The 19,036-nt window shown below is 58.8% G+C and overlaps 9 protein-coding genes across 9 annotated transcripts; 5 read left to right on the top strand and 4 right to left on the bottom strand.

Moving 5' to 3' along the window:
• Positions 1-100: 100 nt before the first annotated feature.
• EHS24_006774 (uncharacterized protein) lies at positions 101-1,082 on the top strand (the record flags this gene model as incomplete). The annotated part of the gene is made up of 5 exons (XM_028622177.1): positions 101-501; positions 630-703; positions 748-771; positions 912-1,030; positions 1,077-1,082. 5 exons carry the CDS (start codon positions 101-103, stop codon positions 1,080-1,082), a joined length of 624 nt encoding a protein of 207 aa, XP_028477069.1.
• A 760-nt stretch (positions 1,083-1,842) lies between these two features.
• Positions 1,843-3,186, bottom strand: EHS24_006773 (uncharacterized protein; the record flags this gene model as incomplete). Its single annotated transcript, XM_028622176.1, has 1 exon — positions 1,843-3,186. The coding sequence occupies one exon, from the start codon at positions 3,184-3,186 to the stop codon at positions 1,843-1,845; it is 1,344 nt and encodes a 447-aa protein (XP_028477068.1).
• Positions 3,187-4,707: 1,521 nt separating this feature from the next.
• EHS24_006772 (uncharacterized protein) lies at positions 4,708-5,749 on the top strand (the record flags this gene model as incomplete). The annotated part of the gene is made up of 2 exons (XM_028622175.1): positions 4,708-5,688; positions 5,738-5,749. 2 exons carry the CDS (start codon positions 4,708-4,710, stop codon positions 5,747-5,749), a joined length of 993 nt encoding a protein of 330 aa, XP_028477067.1.
• A 204-nt stretch (positions 5,750-5,953) lies between these two features.
• Positions 5,954-7,682, top strand: EHS24_006771 (uncharacterized protein; the record flags this gene model as incomplete). The annotated part of the gene is made up of 4 exons (XM_028622174.1): positions 5,954-6,196; positions 6,237-7,194; positions 7,240-7,550; positions 7,593-7,682. 4 exons carry the CDS (start codon positions 5,954-5,956, stop codon positions 7,680-7,682), a joined length of 1,602 nt encoding a protein of 533 aa, XP_028477066.1.
• Positions 7,683-8,165: 483 nt separating this feature from the next.
• EHS24_006770 (uncharacterized protein) lies at positions 8,166-10,333 on the top strand (the record flags this gene model as incomplete). The annotated part of the gene is made up of 5 exons (XM_028622173.1): positions 8,166-8,438; positions 8,503-8,670; positions 8,728-8,751; positions 8,802-10,080; positions 10,134-10,333. The coding sequence occupies 5 exons, from the start codon at positions 8,166-8,168 to the stop codon at positions 10,331-10,333; spliced, it is 1,944 nt and encodes a 647-aa protein (XP_028477065.1).
• A 278-nt stretch (positions 10,334-10,611) lies between these two features.
• On the top strand, positions 10,612-12,007 carry EHS24_006769 (uncharacterized protein; the record flags this gene model as incomplete). Its single annotated transcript, XM_028622172.1, has 3 exons — positions 10,612-10,714; positions 10,902-11,743; positions 11,942-12,007. The coding sequence occupies 3 exons, from the start codon at positions 10,612-10,614 to the stop codon at positions 12,005-12,007; spliced, it is 1,011 nt and encodes a 336-aa protein (XP_028477064.1).
• Positions 12,008-12,273: 266 nt separating this feature from the next.
• Positions 12,274-14,367, bottom strand: EHS24_006768 (uncharacterized protein; the record flags this gene model as incomplete). Its single annotated transcript, XM_028622171.1, has 3 exons — positions 12,274-13,943; positions 14,001-14,132; positions 14,304-14,367. 3 exons carry the CDS (start codon positions 14,365-14,367, stop codon positions 12,274-12,276), a joined length of 1,866 nt encoding a protein of 621 aa, XP_028477063.1.
• Positions 14,368-14,855: 488 nt separating this feature from the next.
• EHS24_006767 (uncharacterized protein) lies at positions 14,856-16,587 on the bottom strand (the record flags this gene model as incomplete). Its single annotated transcript, XM_028622170.1, has 3 exons — positions 14,856-15,771; positions 15,825-16,124; positions 16,181-16,587. 3 exons carry the CDS (start codon positions 16,585-16,587, stop codon positions 14,856-14,858), a joined length of 1,623 nt encoding a protein of 540 aa, XP_028477062.1.
• A 362-nt stretch (positions 16,588-16,949) lies between these two features.
• Positions 16,950-18,247, bottom strand: EHS24_006766 (uncharacterized protein; the record flags this gene model as incomplete). The annotated part of the gene is made up of 2 exons (XM_028622169.1): positions 16,950-17,834; positions 17,888-18,247. The coding sequence occupies 2 exons, from the start codon at positions 18,245-18,247 to the stop codon at positions 16,950-16,952; spliced, it is 1,245 nt and encodes a 414-aa protein (XP_028477061.1).
• Between the last annotated feature and the right edge of the window lie 789 nt (positions 18,248-19,036).

Genomic DNA, 19,036 nt, shown 5'->3' with positions numbered 1-19,036 from the left:
CCTCCACCGAAGAATGTCCACACATCCTCCGTCGCGTGCCCCTAACAACGTTCCCTTTCACAACAACCCACTCCCTCATCACCACCAACAACCCCACAACATGGGCCGCTCCACCCCCAAGAACGCCCGCAAGCGTAACGGGAACAGCACACCGACTGCTGTTGAGGTCGACGACGACGGGTTCGAGATCCCCCTCATGCGTCCTTCAGAGATCATCGCCCAGGCCAACGCTCAAGCCAAGGCGACCTCAAGCAAGAAGAAGTATACAAACTCGGTCCCCGACGCTGTTGAGCCCCTCGTCCAGCTCGGTCTCGAAGACTTGCGTGCTGCCGGCGTCAAGTTTACAGAGATCGACGACGACGAGGTGGAAGGGCCCGAGGAGGTGGAAGTGGATCCGGACATGGAGGACCGCGACCTCGAGATGGAGGCTTGGTGGGACGAGTTCTTCGACTCACTACTCCTTACGGTCCCCTTCTCGTTCCTCTATCTCATGCTTGACATGTGAGTATCCCTGATGGCCCGGACTCGTAGCGGTATCGGGTGGTTTGGCCACAGGCCCGCACTAAAACAACCCACTCGACCTCGCTATGAAGCAGATCGAGATCCCTGCGCTCTGCTGACTCCCGTAGCCTCACCAATCTTTCATACCAGCGCAACCCAACCTACGGCTACTTTGCCAAGAACTTTGCCGTCTCGGCACCCAGTGAGTGTCCTGTTAAACGAACTCGAGCGAGTGCTGACAAACAGCCATCGGCGTTCTTGTCTTCTACAGTGAGTATCAACTGCACCTAAAGACCATGCCGTTTGCCGCGTACGGTTGAACTGGGTTGGCTGTCATGTCTCATTCACCTCCTTATCCCTTCATGCTTTACGCCAGCTGTCACTGTGCTATGCGAGCTGACGACCGACAGGCTCACGTCACGCCAACAACGAGCTCTGCCGCTTGATTATGATCGTCGCCTCCGCACTGTCCGGCACCCGCTTGATGTGGCTCGTCAACAAGGCGAGCTACACGACCGTCATCGCACAGGTGAGTGGAGCTCATTGCAGCGCGTGCGCTTGCTCGGCTGGCTGAGCTTTAAGCAACACCCGTGACGCACCGCGCATGCCTCGCCTCGGTCTCGTTTCTCGCTCTAGGCGCTAACATACCCAGGGCCCAGCAGTGGGCACAATTTGGATCCTCACTATTGTTCAGCTGCCTCTCTTGCGCGCTTTGGCTGCGCTGGCGGTCGTGTTTGCGTGGGGACATTACCGGAAGCTCAAGCTCGTGCCAGCTTATTAACGAGTAGGAAGACATGGCATATATAGACAGACGAGATGAGACTCCCCTCTCGCAATCCTCCTTACAGCTTGAGTACAATTGAGTCAGAAGACGGACAGCAGGGCTGTCAATGCGGCTGCAACGGAAAGGCTCTGGTGGGAGAAGTATGACATACAGTACGCTATATCACAATTGTACAACGCGCAAGTGGCGCTCTTCTTCTGTTTCCTCTTGGCTTCATCTACTGTATTCTTCTGTCTCTCTTCGTCTCATCATTGTGTCTCCACTTGTGTGTCTGGAAGTTTGGTCAGCACAATGCTTTTTTTCGATAAAAACATGTGAGAACGTCGATGTCCCTCAGGGTAACTATGAAGATGGGCCAACATTGTTCGGAGCGACGGAAGCCCCCCTCGTGTCCGCGGAAGCCAAGACGGCCCCACGGGAAGGTTGCGACCGCCTGGGACTTGGTTGTCCCCCGACTCTGTCGAAAAATTCGAAAAAAAATGTCGTCTTAGGGACAAGACTGGGGAGAGAGAAATATAGGTGGAAGGAGAGACTCACGGGTTGGCGAAGTGACTAGGTCACATTGGGGGTTGCTTGGTCGGCGACGGAGCCACAGAAACACTCATGGGCCTGTCACGCTTCTTGTAGGGCCGTGTAGCACGCTTCTTGGGCGGTGCGTTGGGGTCGATGTTCTTCTTCCAACCCTTCTTGGGACCAGGCTTCTTGCGCTCTTCGGGGTTCTTGGGCGGGCGCCCACGACGCTTGACCGAGTCAATCTCAGCGCCGGCATCGGCGTTGTTGGCACGACGCTTGGCGTTTCCCGCCTCTTGTTCGTCGAGACCGAGGAACTGCTTGCCGACGGACTCGATGAGGTCCGCGTGAGAGGGAGCAGCGACACGCCTCGAGGCCAAGAGCTCGGCGGACATGTACGTCATATCATCCCAACGCGACAAGTACTTGCGAAGGTACGAGTGCGTGGCAAGACGATGGCGAACAACATCGGCGGTGAGAGGAACAGCCGAGTGTGCGGAAGCGGTAGTGACACGCATCGGCTGAATGGGCCGACACAGATCAGCCACAAATTCCATGACCAAGTCCTCGACATAGTCGACCGAGTCAACGTCTGGCTCCACGACATCGCCAGAGGCGTACATCAGGCGAGCGATCTCGCCTCGCATGGAGCCGCGGAACCCGTCGTCCTTGCCAGCGCGGCGACGAGCCTCGGCGGCAGCGTCCTCATCTTGCTCGCCTAAGCGGGGAGCAATGGCAGAGCGAACGATGGCCGTAAGGTGCGAAACAGGAGGTGGAGGCGGAGGAGGGGGTTTGACCTCTGGCACTTCAACACGAAGGCGCTTAGCGGACTCCTTGCTGGCCTTGGAACGAGGCGGTGCAGCCGGAGGGGCTGGTGGCTGGCTCTGCGGTGGCTGCTGCTGGGTACCGCCTGTCACGTTCGGCTGCGCCGGAGAGCCGCGACGAGCAGGAGGCTGCTGTGGCGGACCCGACCCCGGCATGAGTGACGGGTGGACCTGCAGTTGCACAGGGCGCTGAGGCGCTTGTGGTTGTTGCTGCGCTAGACGTGACCGAGCAATGAAGTTGGCCTGAACCTGGCGCTGCTGCTGAGGCTGCAATGCGAGGAACTGGTGCTGAGCTTGCAATTGCGTGATGGGCTGGGGAGGAGTAGTTCCGGCTTTGACTGCCTGAGCTACCAGAGCCTGGTGGTTGGTCGCAGCGAAGAAGGCCGCAAGCTGGGCAATCGTCGTTTGCGGCAGAGGCGCGGGGCCGGTAGGCGTAGCGGGGGAAGGTGTGGCCTGACCAGCCATTGGTGGCGGACGGACGACAACGGGCTGCTGGCCACCTACTTGCACTGGCGGGCGGACCTGCATTTGCGGTGGAGGAGCAATGGGTGCTGGGGCAGGCGCCATGATGGGCGCCCCAGCAGGCGCGGCCAAAGGTGCAGTCAAGACAGGCCTGACCTGGGGTGCCATAGGCGCGGCGACGGGGACAGGGGCAGGTACTGGCACCGGCCTTGGAGCCACCATGCCTACAGGGACGTGACCTGGAGCAGGTGATGTTGCCATGACAGGGATCGGTGCAGGCATACCGGCAACTGGGGGCCTGGGCTGCACTTGAGCTATCACCGGGGCAGGCGATTGAACCAGAGGTGCTGGTGACGGAACCAAAGATGCTGGCGAAGGAACCAACGACGCTGGTGATGGAACCACAGGCGCCGGGGATGGAACCAAGGGTGCAGGAGATGGAGCCATCGGAGAAGGTGATGGAACCAGCGACGCGGGGGATGGAATCATCGGCGATTGCACCATGGATGAAGGCATGGGCGCAGGCGATGGCACTGGCGCTGGTGAAGCCACCTGCGGTACATACGCCAGACCCGGCAGAGGCGTGATGCCATGCGCAGCGGATGGTGGAGGAACACCTGGCACAATGGGCACCGCCGCTTGAGCGACGGGTGGGGCCACTGGTACCACCGGCACTGTCGGAGTCGAGTGCGGAATGGGAAGCTGCGACATCTGTACCAGGTCAACAAAACTGTGCATGCGGTTTGTGTTGAAACGGTGAGGGATATTGTGTGGGGTCATAGTAGCAGGTTAAGCATACTCGCTCCAGCGTCACAACCAGCTTGCCGCACACCAAGATCAAATCACCAGCGAGCAGAACGCGTGCCAATGACCGTCAACAAGGCCCGAATTACAGCCACCCTTCGCGCTACCCGGCCTTTCATACCGAAGTAATCAGACATGGGCAACAGGTGGGCACGACCAGCCAGAAGAACACATAGAGGAATCAGAGAATGGATTTAGCTAAGGTTGAATCCTGTGACGAGGCTTTCGACAGCCTCGAGAAACGAGAATAGGAAATTGAACTTAAAAACAAAACAACACTTACATCGACGAGTAGATATATCTATTGAAAGAGACCGCACTGGGGAATAGTGGGTAGTAGTGGCTGCGCTGGTTAGCGCGTGCCCTCGACAATGAAAGAAGAGGGGTGTGGAAAATGGTTCAGAAAAGTGTTTTGGTAAAAATCGGTATCGCTCATGACCTCTCGGAAGCAGAACTGAAATAGTGTTTCTCATCACAAAAGATGAAGGGGGGACTGTGGGAGATGGAAAGTTGAGACTCACGAGATGCGTTTGCTGGCCCCGACACCAGGCTGTGTTGAGAACTGCCTGGTGAGAAGGGGCTATTGGCACTGGGCCGAGTAAAAGAGAGAGAGGGGAAGAACACGAAGTGTTTAAATACAACGCAAAACGACACTGGGGGCGAGCGCCAGCAAAGCGTCTCGCCCTCCTCGCACCCACCAAATAACTCCGCATGATATCTCCGGGCGTGGCAAATGGGCACGTCAGGCAAGCCCCATTTGCCACCCAGCCGCCTGGAATCTTGCCGACTTCACAACAACCTATCCACACCAAAACAATTACCATGGGCGCCGACGGTGGCTCAATCCCAGACAGGCGCGACCTCGTCAAGACCAAGGGAAAGGCGGAGCAAACAGACAAGGCCCTCAGGCGCGAGCGCTTCTTCCTATGCGCCCTCAGCAAGAAGCCACTCACAAAACCGGTCGTCGCCGACCCACTTGGCAAGCTGTACAACAAGGACGCGGTCCTCGAGTACCTGTTAGACAAGTCGGCTTATGGAGATGGCGAAGAGATCTGTCGTTACATCAAGGGAGTGAAGGTGGGTAAACTATGTGGGCGCGACCGTGCTAACCCTCAGGACCTCCTCACACTTAATGTGATGCCCAACCCAAACCGCGACGAGGATGCCGATGCGACGTCCGCCTCACGTGCCCCATTCGTTTGCTGGCTCAGTCTCAAGGAGATGACCGGTGCTGTTCCATTCATTGCTATCCGTTCGTGCGGCTGCGTGTTCTCCGAGGCGGCCATCCGCGCTGTCGTCCCCAACCTCGGTGCCGGCGGCAGCAAGGACGAAGGCGCAGACAGTGCCGCCCCTTGCCCGAACTGCACCAAGCCGTTCAACCCCACCTCTCGCACCGCTGTCCTTCCCATCAACCCCAACCCAGATGTCCAAGACGCGCTCCTCGAGGCTCTCCTCGCTGGACGCGCTGCGGCCAAGGCGAACAAGAAACGCAAGGCCGCTAGCAGTGAAGTCAAGAAGGAGGGCAAGGACGGTAAAGAGGTCTCTTCTAAGGCTGCCCGTACTGGCTCCGACTCGCCTGCACCAGGTTCAAAGCCCAACTCAAAGGGTGTGGCCAAGCCCTCGGCCTCGGTCGCCCCCAGTACAGTCGGTCGTTCCGTCCAGGACAAGCTGGCTGAGCAGGAGAAGAAGCGCATCGCCGCGCAGGCTGGTATGAGTGATGCGGTCAAGGCCATGTTCCGTTCCAAGAATGGTGATGCCAAGGAGGACGCTGTGGATTCGTTCTTTGGACGCACGTTCAACAGGGTGAGTCATCTGGAGAGGTACCTCGCACGATGAAGCTGACATTCCACAGTACGCTGCGTGAGAGGTGGCTTTGTTGTGGTAGAGCATGTTGTATCTATAGTCATTCTGCACATTGTCGATCAGTCTGTTCCATCGCCATCGGTTGACTCATGTGACAGCCCTTTTGCAGATCCTTCCTTGGATCCTTGGTCTTCCTCGTCTTCCTCATTTACCTTCCCCCGCCCTTCCTTTCCATCTCCGACTCATCATCATCGCACCCATCACCATGCTCCACCCCTCCTCACCCACGCCCGTAATGGGCCCAACTAGACAGCTCCTACCCTCCTCCCCCAACGCCCGGCGTCAGCTCAACTCGGCCTCGAGCCGCATGGACCATGTTACCAAGGGTGTAGCCGCCTGGCGTCGGCAACCTAAAGCCGGCGAGAGTGGTGGTAGCGGTTCTCTAGGTATGGGCATGCAGGGTACCCCGGGAAGACGTGCACGCTCCTCCCGCGCCAGTAACACGACGGTGAGTTCCGGTTTGTCACGTTGTCACCACTGACCATCAGAGCATCGGTCCGCAGAGTACACCCAAGACCAAGTCACAGGACCTTCCTTCCTCGTCCTCTGTCGACGACATTCTCGATCCCGATGACACCGTCTCCCCTACCGCACTTCCCAATGTCGACTTTGGTAGCCTCGACACCATCCACTCCGCCTCCCACTCACTCTCGTGGTCCAACCGGCGGCAGCGCATCGATACACTGGGTAGTTCCAGCAATGAAACGTCGTCTGAGTCGCGCACAATCAACCTTATCGTTCCGCTCAACGATGTCTCGCCGAAGCACTCAGAGAGCTCGAGAAGTGACTGCACAGTCACCGTGTACTATGACGCTACCATCCCACTTCGTGACTCGTCGCTGCAGTCTCCTCCCGCGCTGGCAACCCTGCCGGGCGGAACCACTGCGCGCAATGTAACACCAAGCAAGAGCTCTGACAAGAGTCCGAGTCTTAACTCATCCACTCACGTAGACGACTTCTCGATCCCTCTCAAAGACGGTACCCCTAGCAGTGGTACGGCGCGGCCGCGCTCCAAGGCATCCAGCAAGATTGCAAGCCGCCAGGTGACGCCCTACCGCCTCCGTCTCCGCAGCAGCTCCAAATCACCCACCAAGCCGGACGACCCACTGCGTAGCAGTCCCAGCCGTGTCACCATCCGTATCCCAGCCAGAACTGTTGCCCCAATCACCCCGCCGCCTCGTATGCGCGCACCCACGCCGCCAAGTTATCATTCCTCGATGGGCGTTGCTCGTTCCGCGATGAGGCCGCCAATCTTCAGCCCTCCGGCATCTCCCTCCCCGAGCAAGAGAGAGCACCCGGTCACCATCAAGATGCCAGAGCAGTTTAGTGAAGAGCTCGGCGTTGACGACCTGGATCCCGACTACGCGCAGTGGCTTGATTTCAACGACTCGATGGATGGCGATATCGATCCATTTGGCTTTTTTGCGACTTGGTCTCTCGTCAGTGGTGAGTGAATACGCCACCGCAGGCCGTACTTACCCGCACCCACAGGTTGTCAACCCGAGCCATTCCGGCCTTCGTCTGAACCCAGCACCCCACGCTTCCTGACTCGAGCTCGTTCTTCCAGCCCTCTTCTGTTCTCGCCGACGCCGAGTGTTGACGTTCAAGTCGCCGAGGAGACGCCGGAACTGATACCCCTTCCTTCTCTGCGGACCAAGAGGGCGCAGGGACGTGGTTTGCTGAGCAAGAAAGCACGCAAGAGCAAGACCAAGCGAATTGAAAAGTCTGAAAATGACAGTAGCGAAGGAGAAGTTGAGGGTGGTCGTCGCGAATACATGTCTGTTGAGCCTGCGCTGAGCAAAGTGAGTTGACCTCGTCCACATTCCGGTTTCCGTTGACCCCAGGATGCCCTGAACGCCCGCCAGGAGCGTATCAAGCACTACGAGGACCTCGCGTCCAATTATGACCTGCACGTAGAGTATGTTTGGGGATGAGCGCATGCAGTCAAGTGTTGCAAAGAAGCCGAAGTCCCTCGAGTGGGACGCTACAGCGCCTTCAGCTATCGTGTATTGGCCGACCTGATACAGCATAAGACCCATGAATGCCTTTCGGGTCTTCGGGCCCGAAAATCGGCCGAAAGTCACACCATCTGGTAACTATCTTGGTGCATTCTGTGTCGGTTTTGACCGGCGACCTGGACGACTCGGTGACCCACGAGAAACGCGACTCACTGTTGCAATAACTCATTACACATTGCCAGTCATCTGACTGGATAACGTCCCTTCCCGTGCCAATCCGTGACCAACAGCGCGGCCTTCCCTGCGACCAGTTACTCTTCTGGAGTCCTAAACAGACCGATATATACTCGACTTCGAGGACGAGGCTTATGGACTCCTCCACGCGACTTTGAAGCTCTTCACCTTCCCCCCACCTGCCTGCCTCGCATCGCTTGCCACCCCCTTCCTTTATCGACAGTCATGAGTAACGCCACCGACCGCGTCGATGCGCAGGTCGAGGGATCGCTCGTACGGGCGCCCTCCCACCAGCCAACACTCGACCTCGAGCCACTTCGGAGTATCAGGTCACACCACAGCCAACACGCGCATTTTCACGATATCGCAGAACGAGCAGACAGCCCTCCACCACCACGACCAGTGGTGGACATTGAACATGAGCCTGTTGACGACGACCCGCGTGAATGGAGCCATAAAAAGAAGACTTTCGTTATGGCGCTCATGACGACTGCAGTGGTGAGTTTTTGTTGATCGCGTGACAGTGGCGTTTCAGTGTTCAGTGGCTGACCTCGTGTACCAGCTTGGACCGATGATCTCCCCGTCCATCTACAACCCCGTTGTAGACGAAGTCAAGGCCGACTTGAATGGTACGGAGACACAGATTGGTCTGAGTTTGTCAATCTACATTCTCTTGCAAGGCTGTGTCCCCGTGGTATGGGCTTCCACTGCGGAAATCATTGGCCGTAAGGTGAGCCCCCTGGAAGTGGAGCTAAGTCACCGAGCGAGAGACTGACATTTCATCTAGCCCATCTACATTGCCTCCTTTGTCGTAGGTTGCTCCTGTATTCCACCCAAGGTACATAAGTCTAACTTTTTTAGCTCTACACCATTGGCACCGCTGTCGGATCCCGTGCTACCGACATCCAGGTCCTCATTGGCATGCGATGCCTGCAGGCCATGGGTTCCTCGGCTGTGCTTTCGGTCGGTGCAGGCTCCCTCGCCGACATGTACGAGGTCAAGGAACGTGGCCGCAAGCTCGGCATCTACTACGGGATGCCAATGTTGGGTCCCACTCTCGGTCCACTGATCGGAGGAGCCCTCGGAAACGCATACGGCTGGCGATCGACACTGTACTTCTTGGCCGTGTTCGCCGCGCTCATGACCTTGTTGTTCTTCTTCTTCCCGGACACGTGGCGCCGCGAGCGGTCGAGGGTGTACCAAAAGGCAATCTCTGACGCGCTCAAGCGCAGTCTCAAAGCTGAGAGGCATGCTGAGGAAAAGCGCCAGCGCAAGCTCGCAAAGGGGCTCTCGAGTAATGCCACTACTCCCGCTCCCACGCACCCAACCACACCGATTAGTGGTGCCATGACCCCCGTGACGGCGCCGGGAAGCATTCACGAGGGCTCTGACGCCGACGTTGACGTTGAGCTTGCTGCCGAAGCGCCCCGCAAGCGCCGTATCAGGTGGCCCCAGTGGATGCCGTTCGTTTCCAACAACGAGTCGGACGACATCAAGCCCTCTTTCCGCGACGTCAACCCCATCCCCACTATGATTTCCATCTTCCACAGCCCGACCAACGCCATCGTCCTTGTTTGCTCTGGCCTGCTCTTTGCAGCTCAGTACACCACCACCTACACTGCGTCGGTCACTTTCGCTCGGGCACCGTACAACTACAACCCCCTCATTATTGGTGTGGTCCTCCTCGCGTTTGGCATGGGCAACATCTTCGGAAGTGTGCTCGGCGGTCGTGCTTCGGACGCCATTCTCAAGCGTCTGGCCAAGAAGAATGGCGGCGTGACTGTGCCCGAGATGCGTCTCAAGAGCACTCTCCCAGGGATGCCCCTCATCATCGTCTCATACCTAGTCTACGCCTGGACGACCGACTACAAGACCAACATTGCCGGCCCCGTCGTTGGTCTGTTCTTTGCAGGCTTCAGTCTCATGTTCGTCTATAGCTCGACATTGGCTTTCCTAGTGGACTCCAACCCAGGCCGCTCGGCGAGCGCAGTGTCTTGTAACTCGTTCTGTCGTGGTGTTGGCGCCTGCGTCATGTCCCAAGTCGCCATCCCGATCCAGAACGCCATCGGCGATGGCGGCCTGTATACTCTCTTTGCAGGTATCCTGTGCCTGTCATGCGCTGGCCTCACTGCTGTTGCCTGTAAGTCCTTTGCTCTCTTTGGTAATGGATGTGTAGCTGACGTGCGCCTGCAGTCAAGGGCGAACAGTGGCGGTCGCCCGACCATGTGTGGCCGTGGTCCAAGTGGACACGGCGTTCGCACGGCCCAGACTCGGCTGCAGCCGAGCATGTGTCACCGTCTCACGTATCACATGCGTCTACGGTCGTTGAGCGTGTGCCGGAGGACACGGCTGTGGAGATGGAGAAAAAGCAGGCCCGCACCGAGAAGGCATAGAAGCATTCCTTTCACTCACCCACACATTTTTGTAGCATTAACACACATTTAAGTAGGTCCCGGTTATGCATTAGCGATGTCGCATTTGTTTAATTTGAATGACGTTTGAAATGAATAGGGTTGGTGCAATTTCGATGATGGGTGGCGGGCGAAGTTGCCCAAAGTGACAAAATGCATCCGTCGTCATCGCAACCGCCAGGCATCAACAAATCACTCTCGTCGTTCTCATCCAACACTCGAGTCACCACTCAACTCGTCGTCGCACCCATCCATCCACAATGGCCCTCAACATCGTCCGTTCCACGGGCATCCCCGCCATCGCGAGGGCCAACGCCGTCCGCGCCTTCTCCTCGTCGCCCGCTGTCTCCATGGCCGCTCGCGGTGAGTACGGCGGCGAAAGCAATGGCATCCCAACCACCTACCCGCTGCACCATGTGGTGTTGTCGTGTGCATCGATATTTATGTCATGCTGACACTTGTGCATCTTGTTTAACAATCCAACCCACATGAACACCATCTCTCGTCCTCGTCCTTGATCTGTCACCATACCGCTCCCGCCTGTCCACAGCCGCTGCTGTCGGCAAGACGTCGACCGCCGCTGCCGAGAAGAAGAAGGCCGATGCCGCCCAGCTGAAGGAGAAGGCCAAGGCCCATGCCGCAAAGGAGAAGGAGAAGGAGAAGGCCAAGGCCGCCGCTGCAAAGGAGAAGGAGAAGGTCAAGGCCGCCGCTGCAAAGCAGAAGGAGAAGGAGAAGGCCAAGGCCGCCAAGCAGAAGGAGAAGGAGAAGGGGATTGTTGACGCCGAGAAGAAGAAGTTGGCCGACGCCAGGGCCAAGGAGAAGGCCACCTCTGTGAAGGAGAAGGAGGACCGTTCGACCGTCAAGGCTCTCCTCGCCGCAGCTCCCAAGCGCCCCGCCACACCATACTTGGTCTACTTCACCGAGTTCTGGAGCACCAACAAGGGGACCTACAAGACTGCGGAAGGCAACTACAAGAACACCGCCGGTGGCACCACCCTTACAGAGGCAGTTAAGGACGCATCCGCCAAATGGCTTGTCATGTCCGAGGCCGAGCAAGCCAAGTACCGCGAGGCCGCTTCCGACGCCGCCGCCAAGTACGCGCGCGATTACCGCCGGTTTTACGAGTCGCTCACCCCCGAGAACCTCAAGCTCATCGCCAAGGTGCAGGGCAAGGAGCCGGCACCCCCTGGTGGTAGGCGCGCCGCCAAGCTCGAGTTGCGCAACCGCCCCGGAAACCCCGGCAAGCCCTCTGGCGCGTACTTTATGTTCCTCAAAGATAAGCGTGCCGAGATCGAGGCTGCCAACCCCAACTGGACGGGCAACGAGCGTATGCTCAAGCTCTCTCGCGCCGCTGGCGACATGTGGCGTAACCTGCCACAGGCAGACAAGGACGTGAGTCTGTCTCGTGCGATGAAGCTGGTGGTGGTGCTTGGTCCATTCTGGCTCAGTGGCCTCCCATTTGTTTGCATCGGGAACACACACGGTCAGCGCGCGGATACCTCTGCCTGGGCACAACATGTCCTGGGCGCTGTTGGGGGCACCGCATCTACAGATTTCAAACATCTCTGCGATCGCTAACATCTGTCGCAGGCCTACAAGGAGAAGAACGCCGTGGCCAAGGAGGCGTACGATGCGTGGGTCAAGACCCAGGAGTAGTGGTACCCCCAGCAGTAGTTATAAGGATGCACAGATACCTCTCTCGTGGAGACAGCCGATCGAAACGTTGCAGGTAGGGCAAAAACTATACACAACAGGGATAGGCCGTGTGAAGGGGACATGTTACATTGCCGAGGCGCGCGTTGTGTTTACTCACTAACACACACACGCATACACACGTTGCAGTGAGGTAGTTGCCGAGCCCATCACATGTCTCAGTTCTACAGTGGTACAACAAAACTCCCTTTGATCCCTGACCGCCTTTGTCATGGCAGCTTGACACCACCACCACGGCCACCACGCCAAAGCAACGGCCAGCGGAACCTCCACCTCTCACCCTGGTTGTTGTTGTTATCCCATGCCGCGAGCGTGTCCTCCATCTGGCTACCGCCGATGGGAGGCGCCGAGGCGATCATGCCCGCTGTGCCAGAGGGTATGGCCGGGAGAGAAAGTGGACGGAGCCGTGGCCTGCCGCCGCTTGCTGGGGGCTCATCGCCCAATCCACTGAGATGCTCCTCGCTGCGGCGTCGGCGTGGGCCGCCGCCGCTGGCCGAGGAGAGGATGGTCGAGTGCGAGTTGGAGCGCGAGTGGGATGAGACGCTGTTCCGCCTTCCGGCGCCATGGCCATGACCGTGCCCGTGGTTGATCGAGTTTGAACGCAGGGCAAATCCGGGCGAAGCGACGCCGATACCAAACGCGAAACCTGTCGGCATGGCTGGACGCGACGCCGACTGGAGCTCGGGGAGGAGAGTACCGTACCGCGGCCGACGGCGGCGGCCGTGTGTGGGCGACATGGGCGACGGTATCGACCCGTCGGGCAAGGGGGACGGAGGGGGCGACTGGCCATCAATCTCGAGTGGCTCGGTGACCTCGTCGCTGTCCAAGAACGTAGCGCCTTCGCCGGCCTCGAGCTCGTCATGGTGTTCGCCAAGCAGAGACTCCTCGTCCATCTCCTCCTCGACCCAGGTTCCCACCTCGATACCACCACCGCCAGTGGGCTGGATGGCGGACACAACCCATACACCGACAAGCAGAATGGCTACACCGACCGAGACGAGGATGATCTGGTGAGTGCCCAGACGCCCGAGCTGGTCATAGAACACCAGGCCGTCGAAGATTGACGCGAGGTTGAAGAAGCAGAATGCGAGCGGGCAGATGAGCGCCGGTGACGCGAACGTGAGAGAGTAGTTGAGATAAACCAGCTGGAGGATGGCGGCCACAGCAAGTCCGGCGACTAAGAACCAGGTCTCGACGCGCGTAAACTCGTTTTGTCCGCGGCCAGTGTGCCAGTGGTCAATGGTGGCGATGACCAGCTCGACAGCAGATTTGGCGAGCACCAGGCAGATACCAGACAGCGTTCCAGAGGCAGCGGCAAATGCGAGACCACAGAGAGTGAGGATACGGTGTGGTTCGGCCTCAAAGGGCATCGTATCGCCGTCCTCGAGAATGGACGCGAAACGGACCATCTTGGCGTGGACCGTGCGCTCGGTCGGGGAAGGGAACGAATCGTCGGTAAACGAGCCGATAGTGTTGGTGGGGCGGAAGGGAATGGCCATCTCAGAGCGTGGGGAAGCGTAGTTGGAGGGGCTGTCGTCGTGGTCTGGCAGACAGATGCGGTCGGCGCGGCCGGCGCGCCAAGCCGCGACGTGTGCGGTGACGAGGACGATGACGATCGAGAGGCACACAATCAAGAAGAAGGCTTCGAACGGACCACGGTGCCAGAGGGCTAGCAACTCGTCGAGAGAGTGGTTGCCGTCTGGGACGACACCGTAGATCGCAATAAGTACGGCGCCTGTCGCGATCAGGATGGTACCCAGCATCATCATACTGGTGAATCCCTCGCCGAGAATGGCGTGAGCCAGCAGGCTGTTCCATAGCAGCGAGATACCGCCCAGGGGAGCCAGTACCACGATGGGGAGGGCGCCAATTTGGAACACTACGCGTCTGTCAGCCCATGCTCTTTACGTCGTGTCACTCTAGATGACAAGCTCACCCGACCCAAAGATGTTGCTGGAGATGTACACGGCGAACCCAATGATCCAGAGTGGGCGGCGAACAGCCCGCTGCCGTTCCTCAGGGGGCAGCAGTTCGTCCTCGACATGCGACTTGCGCTGGATCGTAAGGCCTGTAGAAAAGAAAAGGGTGGTATGGTCAGTGCGTGAACTGTGCGCGCCATGCCTTCAGTGTCGCTCGCAGTCAATGGCGGCAGGGCTCAAAAGCAGACACGACCAGCCGACAAGTGCTGCGAGGACGTGGCGCTGCACGCGTGTACGTGTGGTCGCCGTACCCAACTCACCTAGCGACTGGATAAACGAGCATGCCAGGCCCACAAAGATGGCGACCGGGACGGGGATGCCCATCGTGTGACCAAGGTCGTGTCACGGGCAGAGGCGGGTGGTTGATGGGTGGAGGCCACAGCCCGCGCAAGCTTTTGTTGTGTAGCCGAGCGGGAGAAGTGGGCGAGGGAGGAGGGGAGAGGGGTATATCTATGTTGCGTCTAGCGCTGTCTAGGGGGCATGTGAGGATGGTCGAGGGAGTTGCACGATATGTGTAAAGTTGTAAAGATGAAACGACACGACGGCACAGAGAGGCTGTGGTGGTGGTGCGGTGGTGCCGACATCGGAGCGGTGGCGGGACGCAGCAAAAACACGGACAGCACAGGCACAGTCCGCGACATGCACAGCAAAATACCCAAGCCGTATGCATAATATCTGTCTACACTTTCTCTATGTTGCCTGCAACGCCCCTCTTCAAGCATATCCCAGCTGGCGGAGGAGCAAAGAGGGTGTGCACGACCATGCATGGCAGAACCTGGTTGTCAGTTGAGCAAAATGGAAAAAGGGCAAGCTCACGAGTTGGAATGCAAGTCGCCGTATGGCGAGAATCGAGGACGCTCAGGATCCCATGCCTCAAAGAATGTCTCGGCACCCGCGTCCACCATTGAACCCCAGTAACGAAGAACATGGTCTCGTGCGCGGACGTCCTCGCCAGCAGTGATGAGCGCTTCGACAAGGTAGTGGTGCAAGTACGGCGTGGTGCCCTTGACGGCCTGCTTGTCGTCATAAGCAGTACGGAGGGCGCGGGCGCCTTGCTCCTTTGAGGTCGGGACACCGGCGAGTACGGCCCACGCGTTGCTTGCCCAGGACACCTGACGGTCCGGTCCTGAGATGAATACACCGCGGTCGGCGTCGTACAGGTGAGTGCGGGCGCCAGCGACGAGGCGGTCTACCACATCGGCGAGAGCAAGAGGCTCCGCCGCCGCCCACGGCGTAGCGACAGTGGGCTGCTGCATTTGCAGAGTCTGTGCGAGGTCGATGAGAGCTCGCAGACCAAAGATGAGCACACCTTGCTCAGCACACGTCTTGTGCAAGCCTTCTGCCCAATCGATGAAGTGCCACAGCTCGCCACCCGAGTCACCCTCGGCTGCGGCGTCGCCTTCTTTCTCAGCAGCGGCGTACAGACCAGTGGCCGGGTCTACACGCTGGAGGCCAATCTGGAACTGCTTCAGAGCGACAGGGAAAAGCTCCTTGCCAGTCTCAATGTCTCCCGAGGCGACCACATAGTCCCTCAGCGCAGCGGCGTAGAGGTGCGCATAGTCGACAATGCTCTGGCCGCCCGAGCAAGGTGTCTCGTATACACAGGCGCTGAGGAGGCCTTCCTCAGTGAGTGGACATGCTGCAAAGAGGTACAGACATCTCTTGGCCAGCTCCGTGTCCCACTTGAGAGTGTACGCCGTGAGGGCTTGAAGGCGGACATCGCCAATCCTGCAAGTCAGTAAGCCAGGTGACAGTGGTGCGGTCGGACCTTGGACACCCACCACAATCGGCGGTCACGCCTCGGGCCATCCTCGTACACGGTCAACATGCAGTTCTTCAGTGTACGTGCGGCGACCTCGTCGATCTTGCGGAGGCGAGCCTTGACGTCCTCCGAAAGCTCGCTGCCAGCGGCCTGGAACGAGAGGGAAGGGGGTGGGCTGGCCGGTGCGGACGAGATGCCGCGTGCAACGGCGTTCTCAACGCGCACGCCATAACGCGTCGATGCAGCGAGGACGGTAATCTTGACAAACCGGAACGCATGGCGGCGAGGTACTTGGACGCGGTGCGGGAGGAAGTCTACCCTGGGCAGTGTCAGTCACGAGCTCCTAGCTTACGGCCTATCTCTCCAGACGCTCACGTCATGATCTCATCCGGCAACCAAGCCTTGCTCAACCACGCATTGTACGGCTCGAACGACTCGGCCACGTCGGTCACAATCTCGCCAAAGACAATATGGAGGCGACAGGGCGCGTCGTGAGGTTCCAGCCCGTGCTTGTAAGGGACGAGGTCGAACGAGAGGTATCCCGTGCGGTGGCCACCAAAGTCGAGAATGACCGAGCCGCCCTCGGTAAGGAGAGGGGGAGCGGAGACTGTGCCCACTGTCGCGGGGATGGGCTCGGTGCGCCAGCCGAGCGCGCTCGAGTCTGGTTCAACGCTCACGAGCGCGAGGGGCGATTCATTGGTCTCCACGAGTGAAGGCGTTGCGGCCGCCGCCTTGGAGGCGAGGTGTTGGTTGATAGGGGGGAAGTTGGCGAACGGGTCCATCGTGGGTCAGCTCCTGGGTGAGTGTGAGGGGAAAGGGAGAGACGTAGTCGATATAAAAGTGACTGCAGCGAAACGACAGCACATGGACAAGATTCCACCGTCTCGGCGCAGCAATAACGGGGTCTCGGCGCATCATTCTCCCGCGGTAATCCCAAGGTTCCGGAGTTTAGCCGCGCTCCCAAGTTCCGAAGCTTCTCCAAGCACTTGCAGCTTGCTTTGCTCAAGTATTGCTTCTAATTGCTTTTGACATCATAAAGTGTCCCTATGTACAATGCGTGCTGTGTGTGCAGCTTTTGTATGAATGAAAAATATAGTACAACTGAACCGCTCCCTCTCTATTAACTTCTGCACCATCGGCGTCTTTACTCGGCGTCCAGGGGGCAAGTCTCGCGCTGCCCGTTGACCTGGATGCCGCCGCGCTTGGGCGCCGCGCTGTCGGGGTAAGGACGCTTCCAGCCGCCCTCGCTCTCGGGTGTGGCGAGCCAGAGGCGGAGGAGGTGGCGGCGCGGGAGAGGGGGCAGGTGGTCGACGTAGGCGGTGCGGGCGTGGAAGACGTGGGTCTCGCCGGCGAACTGAATGTCACCGACGGCGAGCACCATGTGGAGGGCAAGACGCTGGGCAGTCTCCTCGAGCACCTGGATGGCCTCGAGTTGCTCGGGTGTGTGGCCTGGGATCTGGCCTGACTCGACGAAACGGCCGATGGAACGGATGTAGTACGGGTCGTAGTGCGAGTTGACCTTGCCGTCGGTGTAGTAGAAGATGGCCTTCTGGATCCATGGCTTCTGGCCGTCTGACACCTCGCCCTTGCGGTCAAAGTACCAGTTGGGCTCGGCCAGGAGCTTGGCAATGTCGGGGCGCTCGCGCTGGAGAGTGTTCCACACAGCGTGGGCAGACACGACGTCCGACTCGCCACCTTCCTTGGCCTTGTGCAGGCACAGAAGACCGACGACGTCGGCACAGTCGGTGTGGAAGAACTGGCGGGCGGTGGTGGTGTAGATGCGGACCTTGTGGATCTGCGTGGGGTCGTTGCCCAGGTCCTTGACGTGGCCGAGAATGTGGCCCTTGGCGTTCTGCGAGATGGGAACACCGACGATGGAGCCAATGGCGAGGTAAATGGCCGACGACTTGACGACGCTCCACTGGTCCACGGGAAGACCCTGGATGAGAACAAAGCCAGGACCGTTGACAATGAATTCGCGGATCTCGAGGAGGAAGGTGGTGATGGCGGGAGGGAGAGGGAAGTTGTCCTAATAAAGGGTCAGCAACGAGTGTGGCACTGTGGCACAGGGGATGTACTCACCTGGTTGACCTCGGTGAGGCTCAGGTTCTTCTGCTCAAACGCAGTGTACGCCTGCTCGAGGAGCTGGATCTGCTCGGCGTTCCACTGCCACTTCCACTTGGACTCGTCGCCATAGTACTCCTCCTTGGTCCAGACAGTGGGTCCGGTAATCTCCTTGGGGAACGACTCGTAAGGGATGAGCTGGGTGTGGTCGGGCTCAAGCTGGCCAGAGGTGAGGGCACCGTGGGGCCTCGACGACGACGACGACGAGGCAACGGGGGTGGGAGTGGGGGTGGGGGTGGGAGCAGTGAAGACGGTTGCCTGGACAGGCTTGTCAAAGATGTGGGCCGCGGGGGCGACAGCGACAGCAACAGGAGCCATGGCGGCGGTGGATGGCTAGGTCGGTGTATTGGGAGTGGAGATTCGGAATGGGGGGCATACATGCATTCGTGTTCTCCTCTTATGTATCCCCCCAGTGTCACTGTGACGCCCACACAGTCCTCTGCAAGCATGCTCGAGTCGTCGTGCTGATGCAGCACGCCGGTGAGCACGTCGCTAATGAGGTGCTTCATCGACATATTGCGTGATCCCGGCATTCACGCCTGAAGGCCGCCTAAAGTGAGATTGGAATATGCCGTGTCTAAACCACTTTGCCGCCGCTGTACGCAATACAAATTTCGGCAATCTATACATCATGCTTCTCGTTGAGCTGCATCTGCATGCATAGTACCACTCTACTGTATTTCATGACATGGTTGCACAAGAACTTTCAGATGCATCCTAGCTGCTGTAGCAGTGGAGATAGATGTTAGGCGTGAACGTAGGTCCTGCAATTTTTTGCATGCCTTTTGTCGTTTAGCAATAGGCGCCCGCCAAAGTGGAAATCTGTCGCGTAAATGTGCCAGGCTTTGTTGGCGGTTTGACCTCGAGTGGTACCCATTGCGTGAGGATACGAGCGCAACACCAGATCTGCCAAGGGAGGAAGTGGTACATCCGTCATAATACCGTCATGCTTGCTCTCGCCTGGAACCTGTTTGGCCCCCGGCCATCGCCGCCTGGGCACTCCAGCGGGCCAGCCAAGTGCCCTTCGGGCTGTGGTAAGGTGGCGCCATCGAGCCGCGGCTGGCATATGCGCCAGAACTGGAGGACAATGACATGGGGTATGTGTCT

Source organism: Apiotrichum porosum (assembly GCF_003942205.1).
Source record: "Apiotrichum porosum strain DSM 27194 chromosome Unknown scaffold_4, whole genome shotgun sequence".
Taxonomy (NCBI): domain Eukaryota; kingdom Fungi; phylum Basidiomycota; class Tremellomycetes; order Trichosporonales; family Trichosporonaceae; genus Apiotrichum; species Apiotrichum porosum.
This window is presented reverse-complemented; position numbering and strand designations above follow the sequence as displayed.